This window comes from Gnatocerus cornutus, chromosome 8 (assembly GCF_029298725.1).
Source record: "Gnatocerus cornutus isolate USDA-ARS CGAHR chromosome 8, icGnaCorn1.1, whole genome shotgun sequence".
NCBI classification, from domain to species: Eukaryota; Metazoa; Arthropoda; class Insecta; order Coleoptera; family Tenebrionidae; genus Gnatocerus; species Gnatocerus cornutus.
The window spans coordinates 14,519,822-14,547,099 of record NC_142240.1 but is presented as its reverse complement, the minus strand read 5'-3'; the positions used below and the strand labels follow the sequence as shown (position 1 = coordinate 14,547,099).

At 34.2% G+C, this 27,278-nt stretch overlaps 3 protein-coding genes across 3 annotated transcripts in view; 2 read left to right on the top strand and 1 right to left on the bottom strand.

Annotated features, from left to right (window-relative positions):
• Positions 1–27: 27 nt before the first annotated feature.
• Setd3 (SET domain containing 3) lies at positions 28–11,795 on the bottom strand. The gene is made up of 5 exons (XM_088043432.1): positions 10,884–11,795; positions 844–949; positions 671–798; positions 424–623; positions 28–368 (listed from the first exon to the last, which is right to left on the bottom strand). Exons 1-5 carry the CDS (start codon positions 11,642–11,644, stop codon positions 91–93), a joined length of 1,473 nt encoding a protein of 490 aa, XP_087899558.1. The 5' UTR covers positions 11,645–11,795; the 3' UTR covers positions 28–90.
• LOC148170170 (uncharacterized) lies at positions 7,126–10,790 on the top strand. Its single transcript, XM_088043429.1, has 2 exons — positions 7,126–7,332; positions 8,706–10,790. The coding sequence occupies exons 1-2, from the start codon at positions 7,219–7,221 to the stop codon at positions 10,650–10,652; spliced, it is 2,061 nt and encodes a 686-aa protein (XP_087899555.1). The 5' UTR covers positions 7,126–7,218; the 3' UTR covers positions 10,653–10,790.
• Positions 11,796–15,199: 3,404 nt separating the features above from the next.
• The window catches only part of LOC148170165 (neuronal acetylcholine receptor subunit alpha-7-like), a 36,182-nt gene continuing 24,103 nt past the window's right edge, over positions 15,200–27,278 (top strand). The window contains exon 1 of the mRNA XM_088044439.1: positions 15,200–16,084. Within this exon, the coding sequence (XP_087900565.1) occupies positions 16,030–16,084 (55 nt within the window). The 5' untranslated portion in view covers positions 15,200–16,029. The remainder of the gene's footprint in view (positions 16,085–27,278) is intronic.

The following is a 27,278-nucleotide window of genomic DNA, read 5'->3' as shown; positions in this document are numbered from 1 at the left end:
TCTGTTGGGGAACAGATGGCAGCACTGTTTTCTAATGAAATATTTTATTTGGTGACAATTAGTGTTATCAAAACCGAGACAATAAAGTCGTTAGTGTTGAAGGAACTGTTCCACATATTTGAGCGTTTCTCGGATGATGCGTTTCTCCGTTGCCCTCATTCTTATAGCGAGGCGCTGATTCGGAGATGTTTCTGCGTCTGCTATCAATTTCTCGTCTTCTTCTAAAGTCGTTTTGTACGCAGCTAATAGAAGTTTAAGTCGTGCTTGAAGAAAAGTCCACGCCTTGTTTTCTAAAGCCGTGTCGAGAGCACATTCAATGTACTCCAAGTCACCGCTCTTGTCGCTGTTGATCCAATAATCGAGTTGTTCTGTACAAAAAACGAGCAATTAAAACCAGAGCGCCCAATTAAATTCAAAACTTGCCCTCATTCATGTTGAAAATCCTCACGAACGCCAACAGTTGGCCGTCGATTGGTTTTCCACCTTTTCTAATAGAAAAGTCGCTAGTGCTCGATATCGCCAATTTATTCAATAACTGATTTCGTTTTCCTTGAAGAGGATCGGATTTACTGATACCCAAACGCATCCAATAAACATCGTAATCGTTGTCTTCGAACACAAATCTGAAATTGTTTTTTAAAGAAAAATCCATGTTTAATTAGAAACCCACCCGTTGTGAACAAAAAGATCGGCATTACTTCTGCCCCCATAGAAAATAAATAATTGTTCTCCAGCTTTGAAGTTTCTTAAAGCTAAACATTCGCTGCGATTCAGGACCGGGTTGTAATCTGTCGATATCTGAAATGTTTAATTAGGAGGGGTCGAGGAAAAATGATGACTTACAGTGCCGTTGGTGTGGTTACACATGTCCCATAATGGTATCAAAGCATTGTAATGGTCTTGAAATGGGATTGTGTTTTGTCGGGTCATTATGGTAGAAACGGCCCAACTAAAATGGGGAACTAATTTGTGAAAACTGGCTGTCAACCATCTACTCAACCAATAAAAGAAAAATTTACTGTTTAAGATAATTGGAAACTTTCTAACAATAAATTTTACTTTATTGTAATGGTATCATATAATTAATTTTAGTGCATTATTCTGCAAAGTTTTAGCATAATTCGCAATTAATTGACTCGTTTTCTAATTCCTTCTATGGTACTTTGGTCTTTAAACAGGGTCGTAACAACGGCGATAAAACCAATTTGGTGTTAAATGAAATGTCTTGGGTCGTTGGTTCCACATCTTTTTAACATCCTGTGGATATGTAAAAAATAAAAAAGGATGTTATAGTGTCAGCTGATGAAAGATAAAAATTATTTTTATCCGCAATAAATTTAATGCTCGAATATTTCGGATTTCCATCTAAATATATCTTCAAATACCATCTAAATGGGCTGTGGAATTTGAAATCTGTTGGTAGTACTGATTATTATGCCAAGTATCTGTGACAGTTTGAGGGTAAGCATTGATCGATACGTAAGATGCCTATGAATTTGCGAACTTTTTAATTTTTGAGCCACTTACTTTTTAAAAATGTTTCAAACTAAATTATTATCTTGCTTATTGGCATGTTCTAAATAAGATGCTATAAAATCTAAGAGCATGAAAGCAAAGAAATTTAGGAAATCTTGCCAAGTTTAAATGCTTTCAAAATTTATAAAATTGGATCAAAAGGATCCGAAGAATCTGGGACATCCAAAGGACCTCTCCATTTAAAACATCTAAAGAAACTCTTTCATCTCAGGAACAATCTACAGGATCTAAAGGATCTGAAAGAGGATGTCAGGAGTCTCCGAAATTTATCTAAAAAATGACGTAAAAAATTAAAAAAATATTATTTGTAGATAGATAATCAAAATAAAGTAAAATGTCGAACATGCCTTTGAAGTTTTATACTCAACAAGAAAATTCTGTAATTTAATTGAGCGAAATTAATTATCTTAATATTGCAATCGAACTAAAATTGTAAAATATCGTGACTTGAATGAAATTATCCTGAAATTCGATGCGAAACAGAAATATTTATCTTTACATTCAAATTCGTTTAATGTATGCAAATATTTTCTCCGATCGGTAATTGAATTCAAACAAAGCAATATTATTATAATTGACAACACTTTACAATTCATGAAAAGTGCTAATTATTGAAATTACAATTTGATTTCTGATTAAAAAACGCTTCAAATAAATTGAATGAGGCATGAATAAAATTCCAGCGACAAGTTTTGCATTGTATAACTAAACACGATTCAAGATCTTTCAATTTCTGTTAATGATAGAAAACAAGTTCGTTGGTTCCAAATTTTTTCCTCTCATTATGTCAACTCTTGGCGTTATTCTTTGTAAATTAAATGCCGTGTGAAGATCACCCAGCGCTCTGATTGTTTCCCATTAACAAACGTATAATTTCTCATACTTTCATGTTCCACATGAAAAGAGCACTGAAGAATCACTTTCGCCGTTTTTGAAGCTCACCTTCCCCAAAATGCCATGCACACATGAAAGTGATAGTTCCTTGCATGACTAAATTGTAAATGACCATAAACTAATTTGAGTGCTAAAGTACGATAATTTCATGTAAAAAATTTCGAAGGCGTCCGATGAAAGAAAGTCTGATTTGCGTGTAATACTAGAAATGAAGGCTAATTTCTCATTGTGCTTTCACTAATCGAATGCCCGCTATTAATAGACTAATTTGTTTTCTAATGAAGAAAATAGTGATGATCAAAATTTCCTTTATTATTAGGACGCTGCAGCCGTGACGAATTTTTCCGCAAACGCTATTAGAATCCGCACTGACCTGCTAACCTACAGATTTTCACAACATTTTTTTCGGGAATTTTTCATTGCAGCTGTCGCAACCGGTGTAAGGAAATGTTTCTTTCCAGAATTGGCAAATAAAAATGGCATCACTAATAACGTAACCGCGACATTAAAGGATTGATTAACGGTTATATAACGCTTATCACGGCTGTGTTTATTATTAATCTCCAAAGTACAAAAAATTTCGACATACAAGTGAACATTTAACCTCTGCATTTCTACATGTCGGATCGTCGTAATTTCCATTTCAACATTTCCCTGAATCCCGTTCCTAAACCTGTTGTTTTAAAATTCAGAATTTTGAAATCACGTAATCCGATGAAAACGATTTGTAGTAAAATTTACACTCGCTTTCTTCGGTGCATTTAAACAAACAGAAGACGACAGACATTTCATGGTCGGAATGAATGATTATAAACTTTCCATTTTTGATGGAACCGTAATTATATACATTATACAGGTGCTTTTATTTACCGTGCCGTACGAGTAGCTTCTAAATTAAGCCGGTTGTGATTAGGAATTATCAAATTAGTACGAAAACGAAACCGTTCCGCGGTCTTGAGGATTGCGAGAAAAGTAGAAATTCGGAGTCCAAAACAGGCGCGACTAGTAATACATGGTGTTGACATCGCATAAGAATTGTGGCAGATAAAAATAGATGATAAAAAATGAATAACTGAAGTTTATTTCCACTTTCTGCTATAAATCTCTAAATTAATTATAATTTACACGAGAGTATTTCCTCACATGTAACAATAAACCCTGTTTACGACACTATTGAATTAATTTCTCAAAAAAAAAAGATGATTTCCCACTACATCACGACGATAGTAAAAGTTTTTCGTTTGTTTACATTTTCGCAGTTTCTCACCTGACTATTTCACACAAAATTTCTAAAAAATAGCTCTTTATCACTGTAAATATTTCAGCTGATGAACCAGTGCAGTAGGACACACGGAAGCTGTAAAAATGAAATCGTATCGTCTAATATCGACCATGTGGTCAATAGAACCCATCTGTACGCATTTCTTTTATGCCCATTTACCGAGAGAAAGTCGCAGTCTGCAAACAAAATGCACCTGAGTGGGACAAACGACATTGAAAAGACATAAAACAATTAATAAAAGCACGAGCGACTTTGTCGCCGCGATTATAAAAATAAAAGAGAAAGTTGCGTGTTATTGTTTCGGAAGGAAGAGTTCGATGTCGGGTTGTGACATCCGTCACAGATTTTCAATAGATTTAATTAAATATGATGCAGATTTTGCTGGTTTGTTTTCAATGCAGTTTGTTATCAGACTATCACACTTTAACGTAAGCATTGTTTAATAAATAAAAGTCTGTTTCATTGTTCAGTTTTATCTAGTTTGTGCAGTGGTATTCACAATTCATATTTCAAAATCACCTGAAATATAATACTAGATCTGTTTTTTTTTTAGTTCGCCGATTAGAAACTATAAACTAAATTCCTTAAAACCGCAATCGGGAATAACAATCTAAAAGGTCAATTTTGTTGAATTCTGAGTCTTTAAATAGAAATGTGGCAATTGGATTACCCAATTTGATCGTGAATAGACAAAAAAGTTATTTTTAGTACAAAAAAAAAGAAAAATATGTTTTTGCGTCTACATGCGTACAGATTTGTATCAAAGTTTGTTGATCTCTGGCATTCTGTATCAAATCAATTAAAATTAATACAGAATAATAAATATTCAAAATTACTTATTTTCACATTTGCAAACTTATAAATTGAACTTACCGCCAAACTTTTTTCAAAAGTGGTTTCAATGTGATCATTAGAAAACCACAAATATTTCTTCTCGATAAACAGAGAATTGAATGCACCGATTTTATTAAGTTGTAATAAAATTAGAAACTCGAGATTTTACATAAATTCCAAGATAATTAAACACACATTAATTCCAACTGTTTTTAAGATAAATTCAAATTTTTTCAAGGCCTGTGCCTGGAAATCCCGAGAAATTAAAATAATAATTTCCGAATCTCCCAATCTCCTTACGTTTATATCGCCCAAATTAAAACTCTAGTTTCATAATTCGAATAAAATGGAATAAATCTGAATTAATGTTTACCATTTACATAGAAAACCGTTTTTACGTTATAAATCGTCTCGAAATAGTGCGTAGTTTCACAGGCGTTTTTAATTTCCACTGTTGAGCAATGCGAGAACTCGAATATTGAAAAGGACTTATTGTTCGATCACGGGTGAAAATGACGTGCGTTTGTAAAGTGAAATCGGCATCTATCACGCGATGGATGTCAAAAAATGCATCTTTCGCAAGATGCGGATGATTTTGAAGCTTACCACATGAGTCGTTGCTTTCCATTTTACCCAATTTTCTTCGTAATTTCTCTGGAAATAATATCACAACGATGCAAAATTCTTTTAGTATACAACTCAACAAATTGCGGCAAAGATTCTCTTTTGCTGGGTAATTCCATTTATGGTAACTGTCTAATTGTACCATTTAACACAAGTAATACAAAACGGTATTAGTAAAATGTTAATGAGATGCGACCGGACATTAGACACAAGGAAATCCGTCTACAATTTCCTATAGCTGTATTTATAATTTCACAGTACAAAAGCCTCTTCGTTTTTCAAAAATGTCCAATTTTCTACTCACCATCAATTTAGCAATTTTCAAAAAAGCGAATCTCAATTATGATTTCCACAATCTAAAAAACGTGGTAAAAACAAAAATGAGACACCAGCTGGACAAGTGTAAATACTATCGAACTAGGTAGCTATAGCCATCATGTTAACATCTGTAATTTACGTGACTACAATGACAATAGCTCTTCTTTTATGGAAAACAGATAGTTCATGATAATGAGACTGGAATTGAGACGTGAGAATCCATACCATCATTTACAAAGTGCCGATATATGAATTATTCAAGTCTTTTAGTTGGTACATACAATCAAAAGAATTTTTTCGAGTGTTAGACAATAACAAAAACTAGATCAGAAAAAATCTGACCCGGAGGCAACCTAGTTTCGCTAATCAGTTATGTTTTCTAAATTAGTTTTTTCATTGATGACCAGATGATATAACCACCTTTGACGAACTGAAAACGCTTTATCACGAATGGCATTATATAATTAATTCATTTAAGGACTAGTGATTTCCGGATTTGCTAATAGAATTATGTTAAATTTAGATAATTAAGATAGTAACTGATGGTTGTTCTCTCTTTGGTTTGCATTTCAAATTAATTATTTTAAATGAGGAAATCTGAAGACATTCGTAAAATCGGAGAGGCGGTTGCAAATTATGCAATAATTTTCCAAAGAACTGGTTGGACCTGCAAATTTCAATACAAATTATCAACCTTAATTTCGCAATCGTAAAAATATCAAAATTTAAAAATAATTTGGAAGGTCAAGTACAGTGAAGATCGTTACAAGATAACTAGCGTGTTTCCTTTCTAGCAAAGGTCGTTTTAGATGATCCTGAAACGGCGGAAAACATCCCAAATGTATCCCGAGGTGTTATTTAAATGCAACACTATTATTATTGTGTGATTAGAGCTAAGGCCGCCGATGGGATTAGGACAAGGCCGTGCTTCCACACAGGTTTAATGAGTTTTCAGTTATACTGGCGCTACGTTGATAATAAAATAAATCTAACAGTGCACTTGTAGCGCCAACAAAATTTACAACCGTCCAAATGCCAGGTAAATTTATTGCACCTCACTTCTACGAATTTGAGGTTGAATAGACTGGAGGAAAGTGCGGTAAAAACAATATCCAACTTCCGTTTTGACATATTTTCAAGCGAGCAATTGAGGAAATGTTGCACAACCGATGCAAGTTTGCAACAACGATTTCCTGCCTTGCATCACTGAAAAAAACCGAATAATCCGATTTCCGTGGCACTGATTAAAATCAACAACCCTTGAGGCCATGGAATAAGATTAAAATGTTGTCGCCCTCTTAAGAGCTTCCACGAAACAGCCAACTTTCTTCTTTTATGACCCGATACCTTAACGGAACATGAAAAGCTCTTTCAGTACCTTGACAGTTTCCCTGTCCATCTTGTGGCCGTAAAAAGGTGAAATTTTCAACGAGGGAGACACTAAAACAAGGGTTGAATACCATAAACTTGTGAAAGGAGATGGCATTATTTTGTAATTAGGCGCAGGTCGAAAATTTGGAGAAAGCCATACAGCACTTGGCGTGCCAGAAAAGTCTGATTGACTACTACTTTACTCCCCACTATTGGTGAAAGGTTCAGACGTGCCGAGCACATGGTAAATTATCACTCAATACAAATCCAAACACTGATGCAGCATGCGACTGCTAGCTGTCGCAACTTTTAAAAGAAGAAAAAGTAAATAAGTGTCTAAAGTGTGACGAACAGTGAAAATGAACCTCTTAAAAGGATGTTGTGTGCTGTTAATTGTTTGTGCAACTGTTGCTCAGGATATTAGCGAACACGAAGAGCACAGGGAAGAAAAAAACCTTCAAGACTTTAACCAGGTAAATAGAAAATTGCTGGTGAATCATTCAGGTGCGCTCTTTTACAAGAATTAATCATTGAGAAGTTTGATCGATGAGGGAAATTGCAGGGGACATGCGACTAGGTCGTTTTTATATTTCGCATGTAAATTATTTTTCGTTCTTTATTTTACTGGTTTGCCAAAAATTTAATATTGCCACTTATTCAGACACTCAACATTAAATAACTAAAAACCAAGAAGAAAACAACAAAACAAAAAAAAAAGCAATTTAAAGATTCAATTTACAATTAGTCTTCTACAGGTTTATTTTCATTTGTTTCTAGGTTTTGAGTTTAAACTAAAAAAAATCACAAAAACGCAAGAAAGAATTAAAGCGTGGAATTCATTTAGCTAAGTTTTCTTGAGATATTTTATTTTATAGACTAGGTGAAAATTTTATTCTCTCGGTGGCTGAAAGCCTGAAAAACCGAACTTGAGATAAATTCGAGTGTTTTTCAAAATTTCGGATTGTACGATTCCCAACATTTTATCTTCCAAAATTTTTAACATTCAAAACTAGCGAAAAATGTGGATCACTCCAATAATCAAACTCTAAAGATTTGGCGTTCTTTGCAGAAATTGAAAACTTCAATAATATTGGAGCATTTGGAACCAAGGTTTAGAGATTATATAATTGAGAAATTTGACAGAAATTGGTAAACTTAACGTCTGGAAAGTGGTAATTGGAGTACTGAGTTTGCTGAAGATTTGTCAGTTCGATCGCAGGAAACTAGCGCACTTAGGCACATTTCCCCCTGCTCAGATGAGCGACTTCCATTCCTGAGTTATTTATTCCTTATTACTGACAATCTAAAATATGCGACCTTGTCCAGTTTTGTTATTCAACAGAAAATAAAACTGAGTGAGTCAATAGAGATAAAATATTTATCATTTGTACACATCCGCGAAGAATTTTGCCGGTAAAAGTATGAATATCGCAAATATGAAACTGTGATCCCGGCAGTAAAAGTAAACTTAAACTTTCACCTTAATTTTCTCAGCTGCTAATCGATTCTTTCATGAAATAGGTCGTTCTGATTAATTAACAGTAAACTACTTAATCGAGTTAATTAACACAAGGGACGTCCTTAACACAATAATTGGTGTTGACAATAAGAAAGTTTATGAATAGGATTTTATCTCTGCTCAGTCTGCTATTGATTGGATTGTGCAAAATAATCTAGGACAAAACCCACTTCCTGTCGCTTTTACATAGCAGCATGTATGGTCACTGTAATAATAACAAAGCTGACCTTCATCGTCGTAGTTTACCTTACTGAAACGTCCATTGAACTCGTTTTTCATAATGTCATCCTTCACTTTATCACTGTAATTATTTGCCCATTATTGCAGAATTGGAAAGTCGTGGATTCTTCAGGGTGGATCCCCCAAGCACCGGAAGAAGAACAACCTCTAAAGCGACGAAGAATTCGTAAAAGAAAGCGAAGACCGCCAGTGTTTGATCTCGAAGAAGAAGAAAGCACCATAAGAAGACGAGTACGGCCTCAGCGCCTCGACCAAGTTAAAGAACCATGGGAGGAACTAGAACAAGACACTCCAAAGTCAAGCAACCGACGGCGATTAACACCAATCTACGACGAGACCCAAGAAGTCACAGAACCAAAGTATGAAAGAATTCGAGACCCATTCACAGCGCTCCAAGAAGCTGAAGAAAAACAGAGGACGAAAGTCGATGACAGTACCAAGACTCCGGATCTGAAGACGCTGCTCAAACAAAGTGGAGGGTTAAGCTTGAGTGAAGTTCTTCAACAACAGAATTTAACACTTTCAGAGTTGCTGAAAGGAAACAGAGAGGCCATTTCGGTTCTCGCAAGAGAAGCGGAAACAACAACAGAAGTTGTGACCTCAACTGAAAACAACAAGTACCGAAGACTCCCTCCATCGCTTGGTCTGAAGAAAGACACGCGGAATTTCATGCGAGACTCTCCCGATCGTTTAACATCCCACGAAGTGATGGAGGCACAGAGAAAAAGACTAGCGCTGTTACACAACCACAAGGAAACGAAGATGTTTCCTGAAGTTACCAAATTCGATGTCGTCACTGAAGAAACGACGGAAAAACGACTTTTCGTACCCTCAAATACAAAGTATTCAGTGAGTACCGAGGCGACAACCACAAGAGGAAGAAAATTACCGATGACCAGCGCAAAACTCAATAAATTAGTAGTGGGCTCACCGTCAGAACCACCGAAACCAGTCTCAATCAACGTCAACGAAATCTTCGGTTTCGGTACTTTCAACCAGAACGCCGCCACGGAAGACGGTCCGTTCAAAATGGTTATCGATCTCGGAGGAATAACCACTGAACTCCCTCAAGAGAGCGACAACGAAATCACTCAAACCACTGAAGTGGCACCCGCGCTCACGTCTCTTGGCGACAAATTAAAACACGTCACGGCTAAAGAAGAAATAATGGAAATTCTCAAGAACCCTCGAGAACGCGAACACTTGTCTAGAATTCTTCGCACGCGAAACATGACTCTTGAAGAGTTGGTGCAACAACGAGAGCGCGGTTCCAGTCAATTACACCTGGCCGATATTTTTCATAATAAGACTAGAGAGCCTGAACCAATTGAAGAACCATACGTGGGTCAAATCCAAGATTTCTCCGTTTATCGCAAGGGAAAAACGATTCCGATGGTGACAGAGGTGGTGTCTTCGACGCAGCCCTCGAGGGTTGAGACCACCACGAAGTTTCCGTACACCATCACGAGTTTTCCCACGTACAAGATAGAGACTAATAAGAATCCGAGAGCCGAGCCGCTTTTCCCGATTTGGCAACAATTGTACCCTCAGTTTTTCCAAGAGGAGAGTACGCCTTCGACTACACCAAGCCAGAAGTTGAATTACGAAGAGTTGGAAAGGTTGGAGCAGATCGAGAACGCGCTGGCTGAGGCGGCTAATGAGAGGTTCAAAGTTGATGTACCACAGAAGGTGTACGAGGATGATGATGATGATGAGGAGTTTATTAATTTGCCTTCGGGGGTGAAGTCGGCGATTTTGGCGAGTTTAGCGATTATTGGGTTGTCGTTGTTGGTCTTCTTGACCATTCTGTTGATTTTCAAATGGTCGCAGAAGAAGAAGGCGCGGTTGACTTACAACAGCTCCTTTTCAGGGTCGAAATTTAGGTCCCCGATTTTGGAGCCTCATCAGAGGCGGACTTTTAGGACTTTCGTTTCAGAGACTTTGGGGAGGAAGAAAAACTACTACAAGGCTCACATTCAGAGTATGTCTGATTCAATATGGGATAAAGACGAGAAAAAATCTTACATGATTTAGTCTCGAGGGCTTATTTATTGTTATTTATGTGATTGTTAAGTGCAATATTTATTAAGACTTCTTAGTATTAGGTGTCATTTTGTTGTTTATTTTTAAGTATTAAGTACCGTCTTTTGTAATAAATTGTCTTGTAAACAAGTTGTGTAACGTCATTTTTGTTAATTGTAATTCTCCGCTAATTGAGGAGAAATCGCTGTGGGCGCTTGGTACCAAAAAGAAAACAATTCTTACCAGTATTCATTGTAAGTGAAGTGATTCATCAAGAGTTTGCTCGCAGGGTCATCAGAAGTAGCAAACAACTTGTAAAAGTACGCGTACTGCCGTGTAATATTTTTAATTTGTCGTAGCGAGATGTCCAGAGTGGGGCTTCCTTTCAACTCCTCCAGTTCTTCAATACTAAAATATAATACTGTCGTGTAGGCTTTCGGTAAAATATCGATGTAAGGTTTCCAGAACGAATCCCCCTTAAACTTCTCCAGAAGCAAGAAAATAGCTAAAGTAACATTGGGCATGCTACTCAAAATCTTATCTTTCTCAACGAGTTCCTTCAACGGACTATCTTTGGCGTTTTCAACAGTCATCATAATTTTTTTCGGTACAGCAATAATCAAACTCGACTGTTCTATATCAACGTCGGCTCTAATTCCCAATTCATACCCTTCAAAAGATTGGATACTACACCCATTCAATTGCGCGCCATTTTCTTTGGCCCACTTCAAGAAATTGTCGATGATGGCGCTAGTTGCTCGATTATCGACTGAGTTCTTGAAATCGTTATTTACCTCGAGCTTTTTCACTCTTTCCGTAATACTACTTATCTCCTTTTGATTTTCAATAGATTTCTGGATGTTCGGCTGTTGGGGTATTGTACTAATTCTAAGGAGTTTATCCACGAGCTCTTCCAACTCACGTTGGCTTGGTGTTAGGTTACGTTGGTTTTTTGTTTTCACAGGTTGGATGTGGGCATGGTTTATCTTATTCTTGCGGCCCATTTTCAAGCTTTTTTGTCGGGAATCACACTCACAGATGTTTAGAGAACGAAATTCTCAAATTCTCACGTTTCACATGTGGCAATAGTGGACTGTTATGAATTACGATCAAATTAGAATATTTATAAATAGGAAGTGGTTCGCCGTGCGGACGAAAGGTGGCAGGAAGGAGAGAAATCGTGGGATCGGCTAAAATTTTAAATAAATAAAACTAGAATGGGGATAATATATCTTTCAAAGGAAAGAAGAACAAAAAGCGTTGGTTAATAAAATCGATTTAAAGGTTTTTTTTTGAATAAGAATCAAAAAATGTATAATTTGAAAACAGCTAAGAATATCTGGAAAATTAGAGACGAAATCAATTCTTCTAAAAAAAAGTCGAAATGTGGATTTGAAATAAGATAATTCCTCGTCTCTGTTAGAAAATTGACGTTTTTCCAGAAATAAAGAAAAATTAGACATTTAAATTTAAAAATAAGAATGCTTAAAAATTTCTCTCCCACCGAATCTAAAAATTCTGTGAAAATACGGAAAATTCCTCGTTTTTTAAGAAAACTGCAACTTTTCCAGAAATCTGTACTATCAGAACAACTTAAAAATTATAAACTCGATATAACAGCTTCAAAAATGTCTCTAACAATTTTTCTTAATTCACAAAATTTCGTGTTTCTGACTTAAAGCATAGAAAATGTATTAAATTTGCTCATTACTTTATTGTGTAAATATTCGGAAAACTTATCAATTCTGAGTTTAGACAGAGGAAATCTTTTCCTGAACTACATTTCTGATAAAATTATAAATATTAATTTGAAATAACAACACAAAAATGTCTCTTTCACCAAATAAAAAAATTTGCTTTATTCTTAATTTTAAGAATATTCTGAAAATTCAGCGCTTTCGTATTTAGAAATAAGAAATTTATTAGAAAATTGACTCTTTTGCCCCAACGAACTCTCTCGGGTGAAATTAAAAATTTTAATTCGATAAAACACCCTCACAATTTCTTTTCCACTGCATGTAAAAATCTACTGTTTGCTTAATTCTGTGAATATTCTGAAAATGCAGCGCTTGTTTGTTTAGAAAGAGTAAATTCGCTAGAAAATTAACACTAATTAGTATGAAGTATGTGAAGAAATTTTTCATTTTTATTGCCAATTAATAAGAAATTAAAAGAAAAACTTACTTTCTGTTGCAACAAATCAAATCACCTGGGTAACTTGTTCACCATAAATGATCTCACTGTATCTGAATCAGCGCCGAGATGAATTTTCGTCTAAAAATATTATTTTCGATGAATTATTCGCAATGAACAACGATAATATAAATAAACTGAAATTACCTTTTCCTATTAATGCTAAATTATGATATTTCGGATAGTTTTTTACAACCAAAAGTTGACATTTGAATTTTTGACAGTTCTGGCAGTGGCTAAAATTACAATACCGTCATTATTGTGGCCGGCGAGAGGCTCAAATTCCCAAAATTAGCGGTTTTTGAAATTCTTCACAGTTTTATAGTAGAATTCTCTTAATTTGTTTAAAATTTTTTTTAATGTTGTAGATTCCAATTTTTGATATAAATGTTCATTTAATTTAACGACTTTTGCATCTTTATAATCTAAAAATCTAAACATTCAAATTTTTGTTTTTTTTCAGACTTTATTTATTAAACAGGAATGTGAAACAATTAAAATTCAGATAATTTTAAAGAAAAAGTATAAAACCTGATGAAAAAACTAGAAGAGAAATTAAAAATGTTTCAAAAAAATTTAAAAACAAAAAAAACGAACTCCCAAAAATGGTCAAAATACAATTTTTTAATTTGTAATTATTTAAACCTGTTTAAGTTAGATAATAACATGCAATTTCTTTCAGTTTCGACCGTCAGACAAATTTGGTCAATTAAATTCAGAAATAAAGTTTTACCAACTACATACCTAAAATTTGTTTCCTTGCATTGTTCATGAAAAATACACAGTTCTCTTACTCGAATTTCAAATAGTGCGGAAAATTAGTTTTTCAATGTAAAATAATATTGTGCTTTCATATCAGGATGAAAGGAAGCACACAAGAATTCGTAACAAAGGACATGTTATGATTACAAAAAATTTGATAAGCTGACCGTTTTACGTCATATTTACATATTCCAGGAATGTGGAGACGAAAAGGCAGAGAATTTTAATTTTACGACAAACAAAAGTCGGTTACTACCAAGATATTAACGCAATTGAGAAAAAGTTATTTCATCCGCTTCCAACTTCTTGACTTGAAAAGTTTTTCTTTTAAATATGGAGTGTCCCTAACCTGAACAAATTGGTCCGAGTCAACTTATTGAAACTCCTTATTTATTTACCTGAGATCAAACGAAGGTTACGTCGTACCTTAACTCTTCTCCAATTCTCTCGGGTTTTCCCATTTAATTGAATATTGGTTAAGAAAAGTGTGTCGTAGGAAATTATTTTATGCAAATCATCATCTTCACTGAAATGTTAAATTCAAACTTGAATAGAATACATAAAGAGCTGCATCTTTCAAGGTTTGAAATTGGTTCTTTAATTCTCAGGTAATTATATTAAATTTTACCCTCGACATAATGAGGTTTGCGGAATTATAAAACGCTCATCATCCATCAGCGAACATCTTTCTTTCGTTTTTATGTCTTTGTATCATCTCAATTATGTAAAGACCGTCTATTTCTCATAATAGATCAAACCGAGGAAAAGCCACAAATACAATTCATTAGGTCTTTTGACACAGTGTTATTTGGGTTTGTTGCGGATTACCAGACAATTACCCCGAAGCACATACAGCGTAGATTGTTTAGTGGAGCTTTCCCTACAAAACATTAGTTAATCTATCCCACAACGTTGAAAGATTAGACAGTAAATCAAAGCAAAGGAGAGGAAGAGAAAGGATCTCCATTAATAGCAATAATAATTTATTTACGAAGTAGTCTGTCAAGTGCTGTGACGCCTTCTAAAAGGTTTTTTCCCGATTTAGGGAAATTCACTAAAGCTTAATTTAATTCCTCCCCATCCCGATACACAGTCAACTGCAAAGTGAAACTCTAGTATCGTGGAACCAATACTATAATTGATTTTAATACATTTATAAACAATTCCTCGCTCATTGCGGTACTGAACTTCTTTTTCTTGCAGAAAGACAGTTCCGACAAGCACAAAGAAAAGGTAAAATACGTGCTTTTAAGCCATTAGTAACCAGAAGAGCAACCTTCCAGTACCTGTTTTCTCAAACGAACACAGATCGATCGCACGTATTTCCTACTTTTGAATCTTATCTGTAGTTAACACGTCAAACCTGAATCCACAAAACACTGTTTCAATATTTCAAAGCTGAAAGGAAGAGTTTGCGATTTATTCTGGCACAACTTTAAAGCTGAGAAAAATCGACACATGGCGCAGATACAAAAACACGAAAGCATGCAGAAATATTTTCAGACGTCTTACTTGTATTAAATTTTGCGTGAGAAAATATTTCTACAGACTTTTCCGAAAGCGTCTCAAAATTTGTTGTAAAATGGTGGATGCGCCGGTTGAAAATCCTTTCTTTTTGCTGTCAGTTATTAAATCTCCCGTGTGAGAACGCCTCGCACGTTATTTTTCGCAAGAAGTGAGTTTGAGAGGTTTTTAATTAAGTCCGGAGCTCGAACATTTGTCGGCTTCTCTTCCAGAAACTGTAAGACTGGAAAATCCATGTGACAATTGGTCGATATATCTGGATCTGGAGCTGTAAATTTAAAGGACAGTTCGTAAGTAAGTTGGGCACTCGGATTTAGAGAAACAACGAAAAATTGAGCTTCTTTAAAGTTAAAGATTCATTTGCAATTCAAACTGATTAGATCTAAAAACAATTACCCTAATAAAACTTCATTCAAGTTTGTATAATGTGGTCAGATAATAACGAAGGTACCTCAAGGCGGCTGAAAATGGGGTGAGAAGGCAAAAGTTTAGCCGAGTCAGGCGAATATGGATAATTAATTTTCGGGAATGGATGATAATATTTAAATGATGGAGTTGGGAAGTAAGAATACCAGCGCGATTTTAATTTCCGGTGATAATTAGACGCACTATTTTTAGAAGAGAAAAACTCTCCAGATTAGATACAAATAGATGTATAAAAGACAGAATGTTATCTACTTGTTGACATGCGTCAAATATTGCTCCGTGTGAGTTATACGGAATCAGTCAGTTTGCGCCTCCACTCCGGGATGCTAACTCAAACTCCGGATTTTACCGGAAACTCGCGGTTACGCGTGAGGAATTCCAAGCTCAACATCGCCACAATTGTTTAGAGTCGTATTTAAACCGCGACTGTGAAAGCACATAAAAGTGATAAAAAGCACAAGTTTGGAAAACTTTCAAAGTTGAGATGAAATTGTTTTTGCGGCACTTACACGTTTTAATGTTCGTAACTGTGTTAAGAGGTAAGTGCGTAAAAGCCCAGTTTGTCGATTAAAAACGAAAGAGATTTAATTGACCGGAATACTCCGGGACGTGTTTTCGAGCAATCTCTTGTCACCGGAGTCGGTACAGGTGCTCAGAATTTAATGAGCTTTTATGAGTGTCCACCTTTATCATCCATAAACTAATTGTGTCCAGTTTGATTTAAATGGGTGCCACTCGCGTTGATATTTTATTGGAATGTTTTTCGGTAATTTTATTATATTTCAAGCATAAATCCTAAACTACTGCCGCTGTAAATTATTTACACAGCATGTTGCTGTCATTTCAGTCGAACCACTCGGCTGTAAAATATTAACGCATCTGGTAGCACAAATACTAAAAAATACCAGTTGACAAGCATTTAAAGAAAATTTGTGGGGGTATTTTATAAACGGGAGCCCTGGAAAAATTGATTATAATTCGATGCTAACAACATTTTTTGCGAGCTTGTCTATCAGATTTCTTCTCTTTTAATTAAATGAAAACGTAAAAACTAGATCCTGGTCGGAATACAAAATTAAAGATGAGTGGACATGTTAGGAAATGGTGTCAAAATTCCCATTCCCGTCGCGAATTTATGCTTTTAATTTCGTGCAATAACCCTAACAAAATAGTTCCAAGGAAAGCGTTTAGAGAAATAAATAAGTAGAGTCGTAGCCAGTGAACGCCTCTCTAATTTATGAGTTTTTTGATGACGTTTGTTCCAAATTCAATTTACCGCCACAGATAAGCCGACTTCCTCCTCCGGAAACATAAGGTCGCATGAACAAAGGATGTGTCGAGTGGTGGATAACATTTTGAATCGATTTCCCCATTAATTAGGGGAAAGTTTAATTTTCGGCTATTTTGGACGATTATCCTGCTATCAGAAAATATTTTTTCAAAGTAAATTTCCGTTAACATGTCTTAAATGAAATTTAATTAAATAGTACAGTTATTTGTGAGGTTGTTTGAAACGGATTAATTTAAATATACTTAATTTTGATAATTAAAGCTCATAATGGCTAAAATACGAGGTTTCCTTATTGTTCCCAACTCTGGAATTATCTCTCCTTCGGCATGAGAAAATAACAAAGACAAAAAGATACCGAAATATCGATCAAATTAAAACAGGACTTTATTCTAATTCTCTAATTAAACATTGAGTCGATTATAATCCTGCAAATGAATAACAATGCTGACAACTTGTGAGCGTTTGATCTTTTATTTTACAGCAGTGTAAACAACACCAAAACGAGAGTAAATAAACGCATTGCTCCGAGCAGATTTGTTTATATTTAAAGAATTTTCATTAAACCTCCCGAAAATACAATTTAATCATCGGATTTTTTGGTGGTGGTGTTAGCACGGAGGCTTTCCCAGCTCATTATGTTCAAGTTAGATTAGCAGAGTTAAATTTTTCACTTACAGCAGAGTACATTGATTTTACACTAATCGATCGCTCACTACTAGTGGAACTCCTCTTGAATCCCGAGATAACTTTCGCCTATTCCAGATTAATCAGAGGAAGGGTTTAAGGATCACAGTCGTGACAAACGTGCGAGGAGTAAAAGTCGAAACTATTATTTTCAATGTTGTTTGAGAAGGAATAATATGTGATTTTGTGGGGGCGAATTTTCGGCTCTTTCACTTTTAGTGTGGACACAATCATCCAGACATGTTTATACGTCCACTTGTGGAAATAAAACACTTGTGGCTGTTTTCTTACACAACACACTTTTAACGTCTGACAAAGAGTTAAGTGAAAGGACAAATTGGAGGTTCTACTTATTGCGAATTTAGTTGCAAAAACCAGTCGCATGGTAATTTCTGTACGTAAAATGGCATTAAGAGGCAAAATTAGAATTAAATTAACTCGCACTTTAATATTTCAAACCTAGTTTTATGAGAATATTATTTAAGTACCTACTCTAAAGAAAATTAAAAAAAAGAAAAAATGGTGGATGCGCCGGAATAATTTTCTCAAATAAAAATTTGTAACTTTCTTTAAACGTCGTAACTCCGATTATCGAGGATACATGCTTAAAAAATTTACCTAGATAGAAGAGCCCTAGAAGAAAAGCAAATTGAAAAGCAAAGTCCCAGGTTAAAATTTCTAAAATCGTCTGAATCCGAATCAAACTGAAAACTAGTCAGAAACGACGGCCTCAACTGCCTTCAAGCTAATTTAAAAAAATTCAATTCCAGTCAGCATGTTGGTTAAGACATTCAATTAAGTTTTTGACATGTTAGTCGTATTAATTTGAACTTTGATAGTTAATTAGCTAGGTAATCAAATCAGTACTATTTGGGCGTTGAGTGGGTGTGTAAGTACGTCAATGTGTAGAGAATTCAGAGCTAAGAGGACGTAGAAATCACATTGAGGGTTGTTAGTTGCTACTACTGGATGAGGATTTTTCCTCAAGAATGTAACAGTTAAGAGACCTTTGAAAAGTTTCTTAATTAGTTTGATCGATTTTTGGAGTATTAGTTTATCAACTGCTTAATTTTCTTTAAACTGGAAAGTACGTAGACGACAATTTTTGTCCAAATTAATACATTTGACATGAAAATTGGATTCTACAATTTCCATTAAAAAATTTCCCCGAATTTAAAATGAAATCACTCTCCCGAGAAATGATTAGACGTGACAGAAAACAATAAAACACGAAGTTTCACAAATCTGTGGTATACATATTCATCACGTTTAAAATTAGGGGTTGTACCTGTTTATAATGTCATGAAGTTGTGATTAATTATGAGCACACGCTTTGGGTTCTAACACCTGTAAATGAGTACTATTTCACGTTTTATCAATACGTTTCGAGTTAGGAAGTTCCTGTTTGGATTAGCTTAACTTTTCCGGACTCGTTACGTTCTAATTTTCACTTTTAATTAGGATTAAAAATGTTTTTATAATGTCTTTAATGAGAGGCTTTATTAATTTTTTCCAACAACATTAAAGTAATTATGAGGAGTCAAATAATGGGTCTTTTCGGATTGTAATAAAAATCCTAGCGGGGTCAAACCAAGAATTGATCGCCCAGCAGCAAAAGACATTTGATAAATCTCTTATATCTGTGTGGGTGTTGATTCCATTCGTGTCCGATCTTAATATGGCGTTACCAAAATGTGACCGCAATCTGGGAGCTCAAATGGAAATTGTCACTCCACTTGTTCGACAAATTAATACTCTCATTTCCTGCAACATACTCCGTGAATAGATTTAATAATTGCACATAACCCTCTCGAGTCCTATTAAATTACGCTTCCGTTGCCCGGAAATGAATCAATTTTTAATAAAAATTCGTCACCCGAAGACACTCTCGAAGAATAAAAACGGCGTGACCGCGATATTATTACAGCAATAACACTTATTCTGGCCCGAATTAGAGGGATGTTTTTGGAAGTCAGCAAAATCGCGCTTCAAAGATAATGGCAAGATTCAGGTCAAGTGCTATTAATTCTTCATTAAAGGTTAAAGCTGAACAAACGCTGCATATTAGCGTCTTGCCTTATAATTAATTGAGATATCAGAAACGGTCAAACGCATAATTTATGATAAAGTTAACAGTTATGTGAAGCCTCTGTTTTAACATCTTGATAAGTACCGTGATTAATTATCACTAACTCCTTCCGGCTAATTTAGCTGTAGTAACAAACAAATTTCTATTACGTTAATTCCTCGGCTGCAATTCTGCTTTTTTTAGTGTTTCCACAACGCTTCGTCTACTGGAAGAGGATTTCGGCGTCGTTGGCTTTTAGCTGTAGCTTATTTAAACCGCAAACCGTGTTTTTGCGAGCGAAAGCGTGTTTTTAGTGTCTTTGAACGGATTGAAACCTGCACTATTGTTTGCTTTTGTTGCGATGTTTATACAAGTAAACAATTGTGACAACAATATACGGATTTCGGGGGATATTGTTTGAAAGGCGAAGGCGAAAGCTGACTCGGCGAAAATTATAAACTTCTTGCAGGTTTATAAACTTATCATTAATTTTCTTAGCTTGGAAAATTGTGATTGAGAGGACGATAATCGATGAAATTTACTCTATAAAAGAAATCTCGTTTACAGTTTAACACAATATTAGACGGGACGTGATGAATTGGACGAGTAGAAATGTAGCTCTATTACGGACTGTTATGTTGCTTATCATACAGTTGGATGCCTGGCGTGGCAATACATCATGAGGAATGAAATGACAATTTTCATTTTGGAGTTTTATTAACTTAATTATTTTGACCACAGGTCGTACTTTTATTAAACAAATTACATATTGTAAAATATGTCCTGCAAATAAACATAGAAAATGTAAATTTATTACCAAGTTTTGTTATATGAATAAATGGGGGATTCAGTGGGGAAATTATAATTGAAAAATTTTATGGACAAAACTGAAATGTAAAAATATTATGACATTATGAGCTTTTAAAATAATGGTTCATTTTATTTTTATAATGTAAAAATATTCAAAGATCGAAGACAAAAACTGAATTTGCGAAGCCACAATTAGTTAAAATTATTCTAACATTGCTATTTTTGGGTCCAAAATTTTAAAATTAGGAACACTTGGTAAGCGTTAAGAAGTAATAAATCCTCAAAATTTTTTTTTGCCAATAAAATTGTCAGAGTTATGATTTTTTTTTAATTTTGAAAATTTCTTTCGTTTCAAATTCTATAGGGTTACCATTAAAATAGACATAGTGATACATTTTTTAATTTTGATTTTTTTTGCCATAAAAATAAAAATATATGAATATACGTATTTTATTTGTTTTAAACAGCAAATGTTCCAGAATTTTCGGATAGTTTGGTAAATTTTACAGTGTTTAAAAAATTAAACGATTAAAATTCGTAGACCAGAGATTTTTAACATTAAAAATATTCTCAAAACTTGACATTTTTATACACTCAAAAGTTTAGTTTTTATAGAAAGGGCTTTACACATTTTTATTTATTCCCATTTTCAATCTAAATGCAAAATTTTAATCAAAAACATCTGCACAAGCTTAATTTAAAAAACAACAAATTTTTGCAATTTATGTAAACACATTTAATTTAATTCGTTTTACAAAACAGAGAAAATCATGTTTCCCACATTTATGAGACCCTGAATTTATTATAAAATTATAACCATGCAAATGTTCACGCTCCGATTTGTCCATATTTTTATTAGCATTCCATTGCCCCTTCTTTGGTGTATTTAAAAAGTAAATCTAAACAAAAATCTTGTTTATTCAAACGCATCTCTTGCTTGCATTTCACACTGTTAATCGCAGACTTCCGACAACTCAGGTCGCAAAACTCCACTCGTAAATCATGCAAGTAGACATCTCAGACAACGACTTCATGAAGTTTCGTTATACTAAAATAACGATCAAAATCTGAAGAATTAACAATCCGATGATTTAAATTTCAAGAGACTGATCGGGATTAATTAAGAATCACTGATGAGTTATCGTGACTTGTTTACAAACAAACTCCAAAATTAACAAACTTTACGACATAATTAAATCACAAATCCCGTGATGGAAGTGCAAATTGGCAAATTACACAGATTTTTATTATCTTAAAGTGGCAAAAGTACAGAATGACGGATGGGTCGCAGCAATCGCTTAATTTCATTTAAAAATTAGAGTTTTTTCAATGAGCCTTGAAACTCTTGGATTAAATTGAACTAATTAAAAAGAAAAAATCCGCATTGCCGCTTTTAAATTAAAATAGTGCTAAACGATGTGTCTTCAGAGAGCAATTGAGATTATATTCCTTGTGAAAGTATCCGGTTCAATTAACTTGCGATTTCGTCGTCAGAATTACTGTTCGTGTTCTGAAAGAAAATTTTTGTTCATTATTCTGAGGCAGCGACTGTTCTCACTTTCGTGAAGAAAGTGCATTAATGTCTGATAATCCGGTCAAGAGAGCTTGCTGTAATTTAATTACATATTTCAGAAATCGTATAAATTCAATTACATTAAGCGTCGCAGAATGAAAGATCGCAAAACGACGATGTGTGGTCTGCTGGTGAATACATCCATTCTCCACAAATAAATTACTTTTTTGTTACACGTAGTCGGATAAAATGGCTTTTCCGTCGTACTAAAACCAACATTTGTGTATTTATAATAATAATAGCCTGCTTTGTACCCTGAAAATTATCACAAAAATTCACAGAACAATGAGAAGAATGTGCTGATAAATGAAGAAATTTTTCTCCGTCGGGTTTCTTAATAGAATTGGAGATCTTAACTGAAAAATAGTCCATTGGTGTAAATATGGCGGCTTAAATTAAAGACGCTCGTAACAAAGACAAAAATTATAAATTATGAACCTGTTGCTTTTACGGAACTGACATTATTTAAAACACCTCGGCGGTTTATAAGTTTTATAGCCAATCTCCTTGAAGAAGATTAAAAATAATGTAACATACGGAGTTTTAATCAAATGAAATATCGACATCTATAAAACGATAAGTGGGCATCAATGTCATAATCTTTTCCATAAAAAAATATTTTTGTATCGAAGAACAAGATGGATTTTATAGCCACGCAATAAAAATGTCCGACATTTTATTTAACAACGGTGATTTGTTGTGATTAAGAAGATAAAACTGTGGCGTGTAATTTCTACAATCAAAAAATCTGGTTGGTTTATCTCTTGACTATAACATTTCGCACGACCCCTTTATTCTTAACACAGCAAACTCACTTAAGGGAGGAATTGTTATTGTTACGGTTATTATTCTTGACAGAGAACTTCTGTTCCACAGTTTTAAAAATGACGTCGAAGGAATTTAAACTCTTGCCACACAACGACTTAAAAATAGGGAGCTCTGACGTTCCCGAGGGATTAACTCTTCTGTATTATTGAATTTACAGTCACTTCCTGCTTGTAAACATCATCCTGCCGTACAGGAAAGGATACTTTACATCATCAACACTTTGACGAAATTTCACTTTAATCAAGAGATAAAAATTCCCGGCGTTATTTCCTGGAAGAAAATGAAACTTTTGTTACAAAAAGTATTTATTTACATAATTGGTATTAGCTTTGTCGAGGTGGTTACATCTCAAAAGATCCACACAAATTGCTTCTTCTCGTTTGAAATAATTGACAGAAACTCGATGTCGTTCTTTGAAACAAAATGAGAAATTTCCTCAAGAGACTATTTAAATCCTGCGAAAAACATCCCCGCTGATCAAAATGCGAATTTGTTTAATATTATCAAAGATCCGAGTTGCGGTTTAAACTTCCGAATAATGGAAAGAAAGCTTTAATTAAACTTTCCGGAAGTTTCGTGCAGCAGGTGCAATAGACTGACATTATTAGAAGAGGTCGAAGTTGTCTATTGTAGATGCGGATTATTCAATAAATATTTTTCCCCGGTGAATTTAGAATGACGAAGAGGAAAGTTTTTTCATAAATTTCAACTTCAAAGAGTACTATCTTCGGGTAAAACCGCAGGCGTAATAAGAAGGAAATTGAGTTCTTTTCGCTAAAATTATTGATGAGGTGCTATAATGGAAAAAGCAAAAACAACTCGTAATTTTTCTCACTTTTCAAACGCATTCCGACAGTTACTTAAAACCGCCTCGAGAAATCAAAGCAATAAAGTTTATGAAATTGAAACATCTCGGTTAACAAGATCACAATATTCCTTTGGCGTCTGCGGAATTTCGTCCAGATTACATCGATTTTCCTGAACAAGCTGTACCTTAAATGTCTTTTTGAACACGTGGAATTAGCTTTGTTTATCATATCGTTCGAATTTTTAACACGGATTTTAGAAGTATTACTGCAAGATATTAAACAGATTTATTTGGGACAACAGTGCGGAACAAAAGATACTTAAAATTCTAGAGTTATTTGTTATTCATGCTTCCGAGAGCTTTTGTTAAATAATGCATACTTAAAATTTTCTTTAATAATTGCTGTCTCATTTATTTCTGTAGTCACAGGGGTAGAATAAAAATGAATTATTGATTTTAACATACAAATTGTTCCAATTAAAACGTGCAATTTTTTACTTCTTGCATCATTAGAATACATTCATCTTCCTACTTCCTTTCAAGTAAAGCAAAAGACCAAATATGCTGTCAACAAAATATTCAGGTGCAATTTTAATTTTAGATGCACGTAATTTTGTTTCCAATTAAATTGTATACAGTTCAACTTTTCCGGGAAATAAACAACGCAACATTATGCAGTATTATTGTTGATTAAATTAAACGCAACGAGGAAATGTTAAAATATGTCAAATTACAGAAAATTTCATTTTCCACACTTTCAACTAGTTGGATTTTTTCACGCGGAAACTTTGAAAGATAGCCGAAAGCAAAAGGCGCGATCTATGTTTTGAAGTTGGCATTCACGTATCAGAGTCTCTTGAGGATATTCTTTGTTAATTGTTGGGTTAAACTTAAGCAAACTAATTAAATAAATACCAACTTAGTCGGAGTTAAGAGAATTTTTAATTAGCTTGGTGTAGAGAAATATTTACTTCAAATTCTTAATAAACTTAAATATCTTGTCTAACTAACTAGAAACAGAAAAGGAAATTTTTGAAACATCATCAGATAAAACGCAGACTTGCAAAAACTCGTATTTACAAATAAAATTTCCAGAAAGGTTAGATTTGATGACAATTTAATGAAACTTCTGTTCCAAGAATTGCAAATAGAATTTTCTTGCTATGTATCTAAATACAGAAACAAAGAATTAGTTGCATAAATGCTGTTATTGTCTGTTTTAATTCCTCAATTCTTTTGATTCGATGAGCTTCTGAGTGTGAAAAATAATGAAAACTGAAATCGAAACTAATTTCCAATTTTCCATGTGCACATTTTCTAATTATTTCTGCAATTCATCACAGACTGTGACCGCACAATTCGTACATTCATCAAACCAAACTTTATGAAGACACTTTCAACCGTTGCGTATCGAGCTAAATTATCAAACTTTATGAAAACGTAAAACCATACAGAACTAATTAAAATTACTGTTGCCCGTCACTGAAATACGACCGCAGACGCGACTTCAAAGTTATTGTGCGTTGGCGACGCTCCGTTCTCTATATTTAACAAAAAACGGAATTATATGAGTGACTTTTTAACTTAATAAAGTGAAAGTTGAATCCACGAATATCTTGAAGAAAATCGAAGAAAGTTACCGGAGCTGAATTTATTTTATACGAAAATGATAGAGCATACGCGAAGTGAATTGTGTATGTTTTAAACTTGTAACATCCAACATCATTATTTTATTTGTAAAGCAAACATTTTTGTTGTTGTTTTATTAAACGTTAAATTGAAATCCTGTTTTCTTTAAAACCCTAGTGGCGAAAGTAGGGCACTCTTCAACAACCACGGAAATATTTTTAGAGGTGTTAAAATGGGATTGTGATCATTTTGTGTGGAAACGCATCGAGATTATGACTCAGTTTCACGTGGGCGGCATTGTTAATCTGTGGGATTAGTACAAGTCAATTTCCGAAATATACGAATCGAGATATTTTCAATAATTATTCCATCACACGCTTCAGTAAATCTTAATGATCTCGTGAAGATCCTAAATAAATACATTATTTATGAACGAAATTTTGGATGCTTGCTTCCAAATATAATATCATGGAATTTAAGTAATTCAATAACGCAGAAAGTCATAAAATAGTTCAAGTATACAAATTCGATGGAAATCTTACCGTGGCCGTAATTGCGGCATTTGTTCAATCAACTTGAAAACGAAGCAATTAACATGAAATTAAATGCGCTTTCGGAATATAAATTATTTATCGAATTGGAATTTTCAGCATGGGATAAGTTCCGGATAGATAAGACATGCTTTGTAGTTTGCATCCTCATTATTATTTCAGAAGGATAATAGTAACACTTTGATGTTAACCATAGGACGAGACGTAGATATGATGATTACGATGATGGATACAAGTGCAGGCTTTTGACAACGCTTAGAAGAATCGTTAAACCTGTATAGCCTCAAGTTACAAAGTCAAAGTCATACAACTGCATAATGACAGAGACTGAGTAGCTAGTTAAAATCACAACAATTTCTGGGGCAAGATGTGTTCCTCGTGAGAGTTCTGCAAGTTCTAAGCCAATTTAACAAGTTCTTACGTTTATCAAAAATGGTGGATGCGCCGAGACAATTTAAATCGGAATTAAATTATCACGCAAAAATACTAAAATTAATTTTTGTTAAAGTGAACATGTGGGAATTAAACCGTTTTTGTTCAGTTCAATTTTACAAAAGTGTACCGTCCGTTCAATTTCAGCCTATTTTTAGCAGCACGGATTTGACGAGTTTCATTTCAGTTGAAATTACCTGTTAGTGTTAAAATTAACAATCGTAACAGCTTAAAATGTGAGAGAAATTTGGCTAAATATTAAATTAATTTACAGCAATTTGTTCACTAGCCAATAAAATGTTTTTTTGGAAAGGCGAAGCCCGAGCATTTCCAAAGCATTTTTCAGGCGTGTTAAACACGAAGTTTTGTGCGTCGATAATTAATTATTAAGTATTAATTTTAACTTCTGGTTTGAATTTTACTCATTTAGGGAACTTTTATCACTTGTAAAAAAATTGGTGGCACTGCTTCAAATCGATCAATTGAAGAAATTGACAAAATTGATATTTATATAATGATGCCAACTATAGTGAAATAAAAAATGACTATTCTAATTATCACTTTAAAAAGACTTTCAAAAAATGATTTTTGTGCTGCAAATGAGTATGACAAATGACGGAAGCGCACAAAAATTACAGAAAAAAAAATTATAAAAAATTGTGTACAGTAGCCTCGCGAAAAGCTCATAGCGAAAGCACGTCCACCTGCAACTCGTTTCGCTTGAGGCCTTTTCGGCGCTTGTGTGTAACCAAAAAAAATAACACTTTTCTGGAACAGTTAATTTATTATTGTTATCGAAAATCTCTCTTTCATTACATTTTTCCACAGTTCCATTAAAACTAACAAGATTTCTTGGGAAGATTCCAAGTTTCCGCGATCATTACTTTGCCAGTTAAATAGCACGTGTAATTAAGTGTGCATGCATTTAAGATCTAATCTAATTAAAAAAATATTATCTTAGGGGCACACAATACTCAAAGGACTGTGGTAGAATAATCCACTTACGTTTCCAAGTCTCTTCTACAATAAAGTACAATTTATTACCCTAGGAATGGAGAC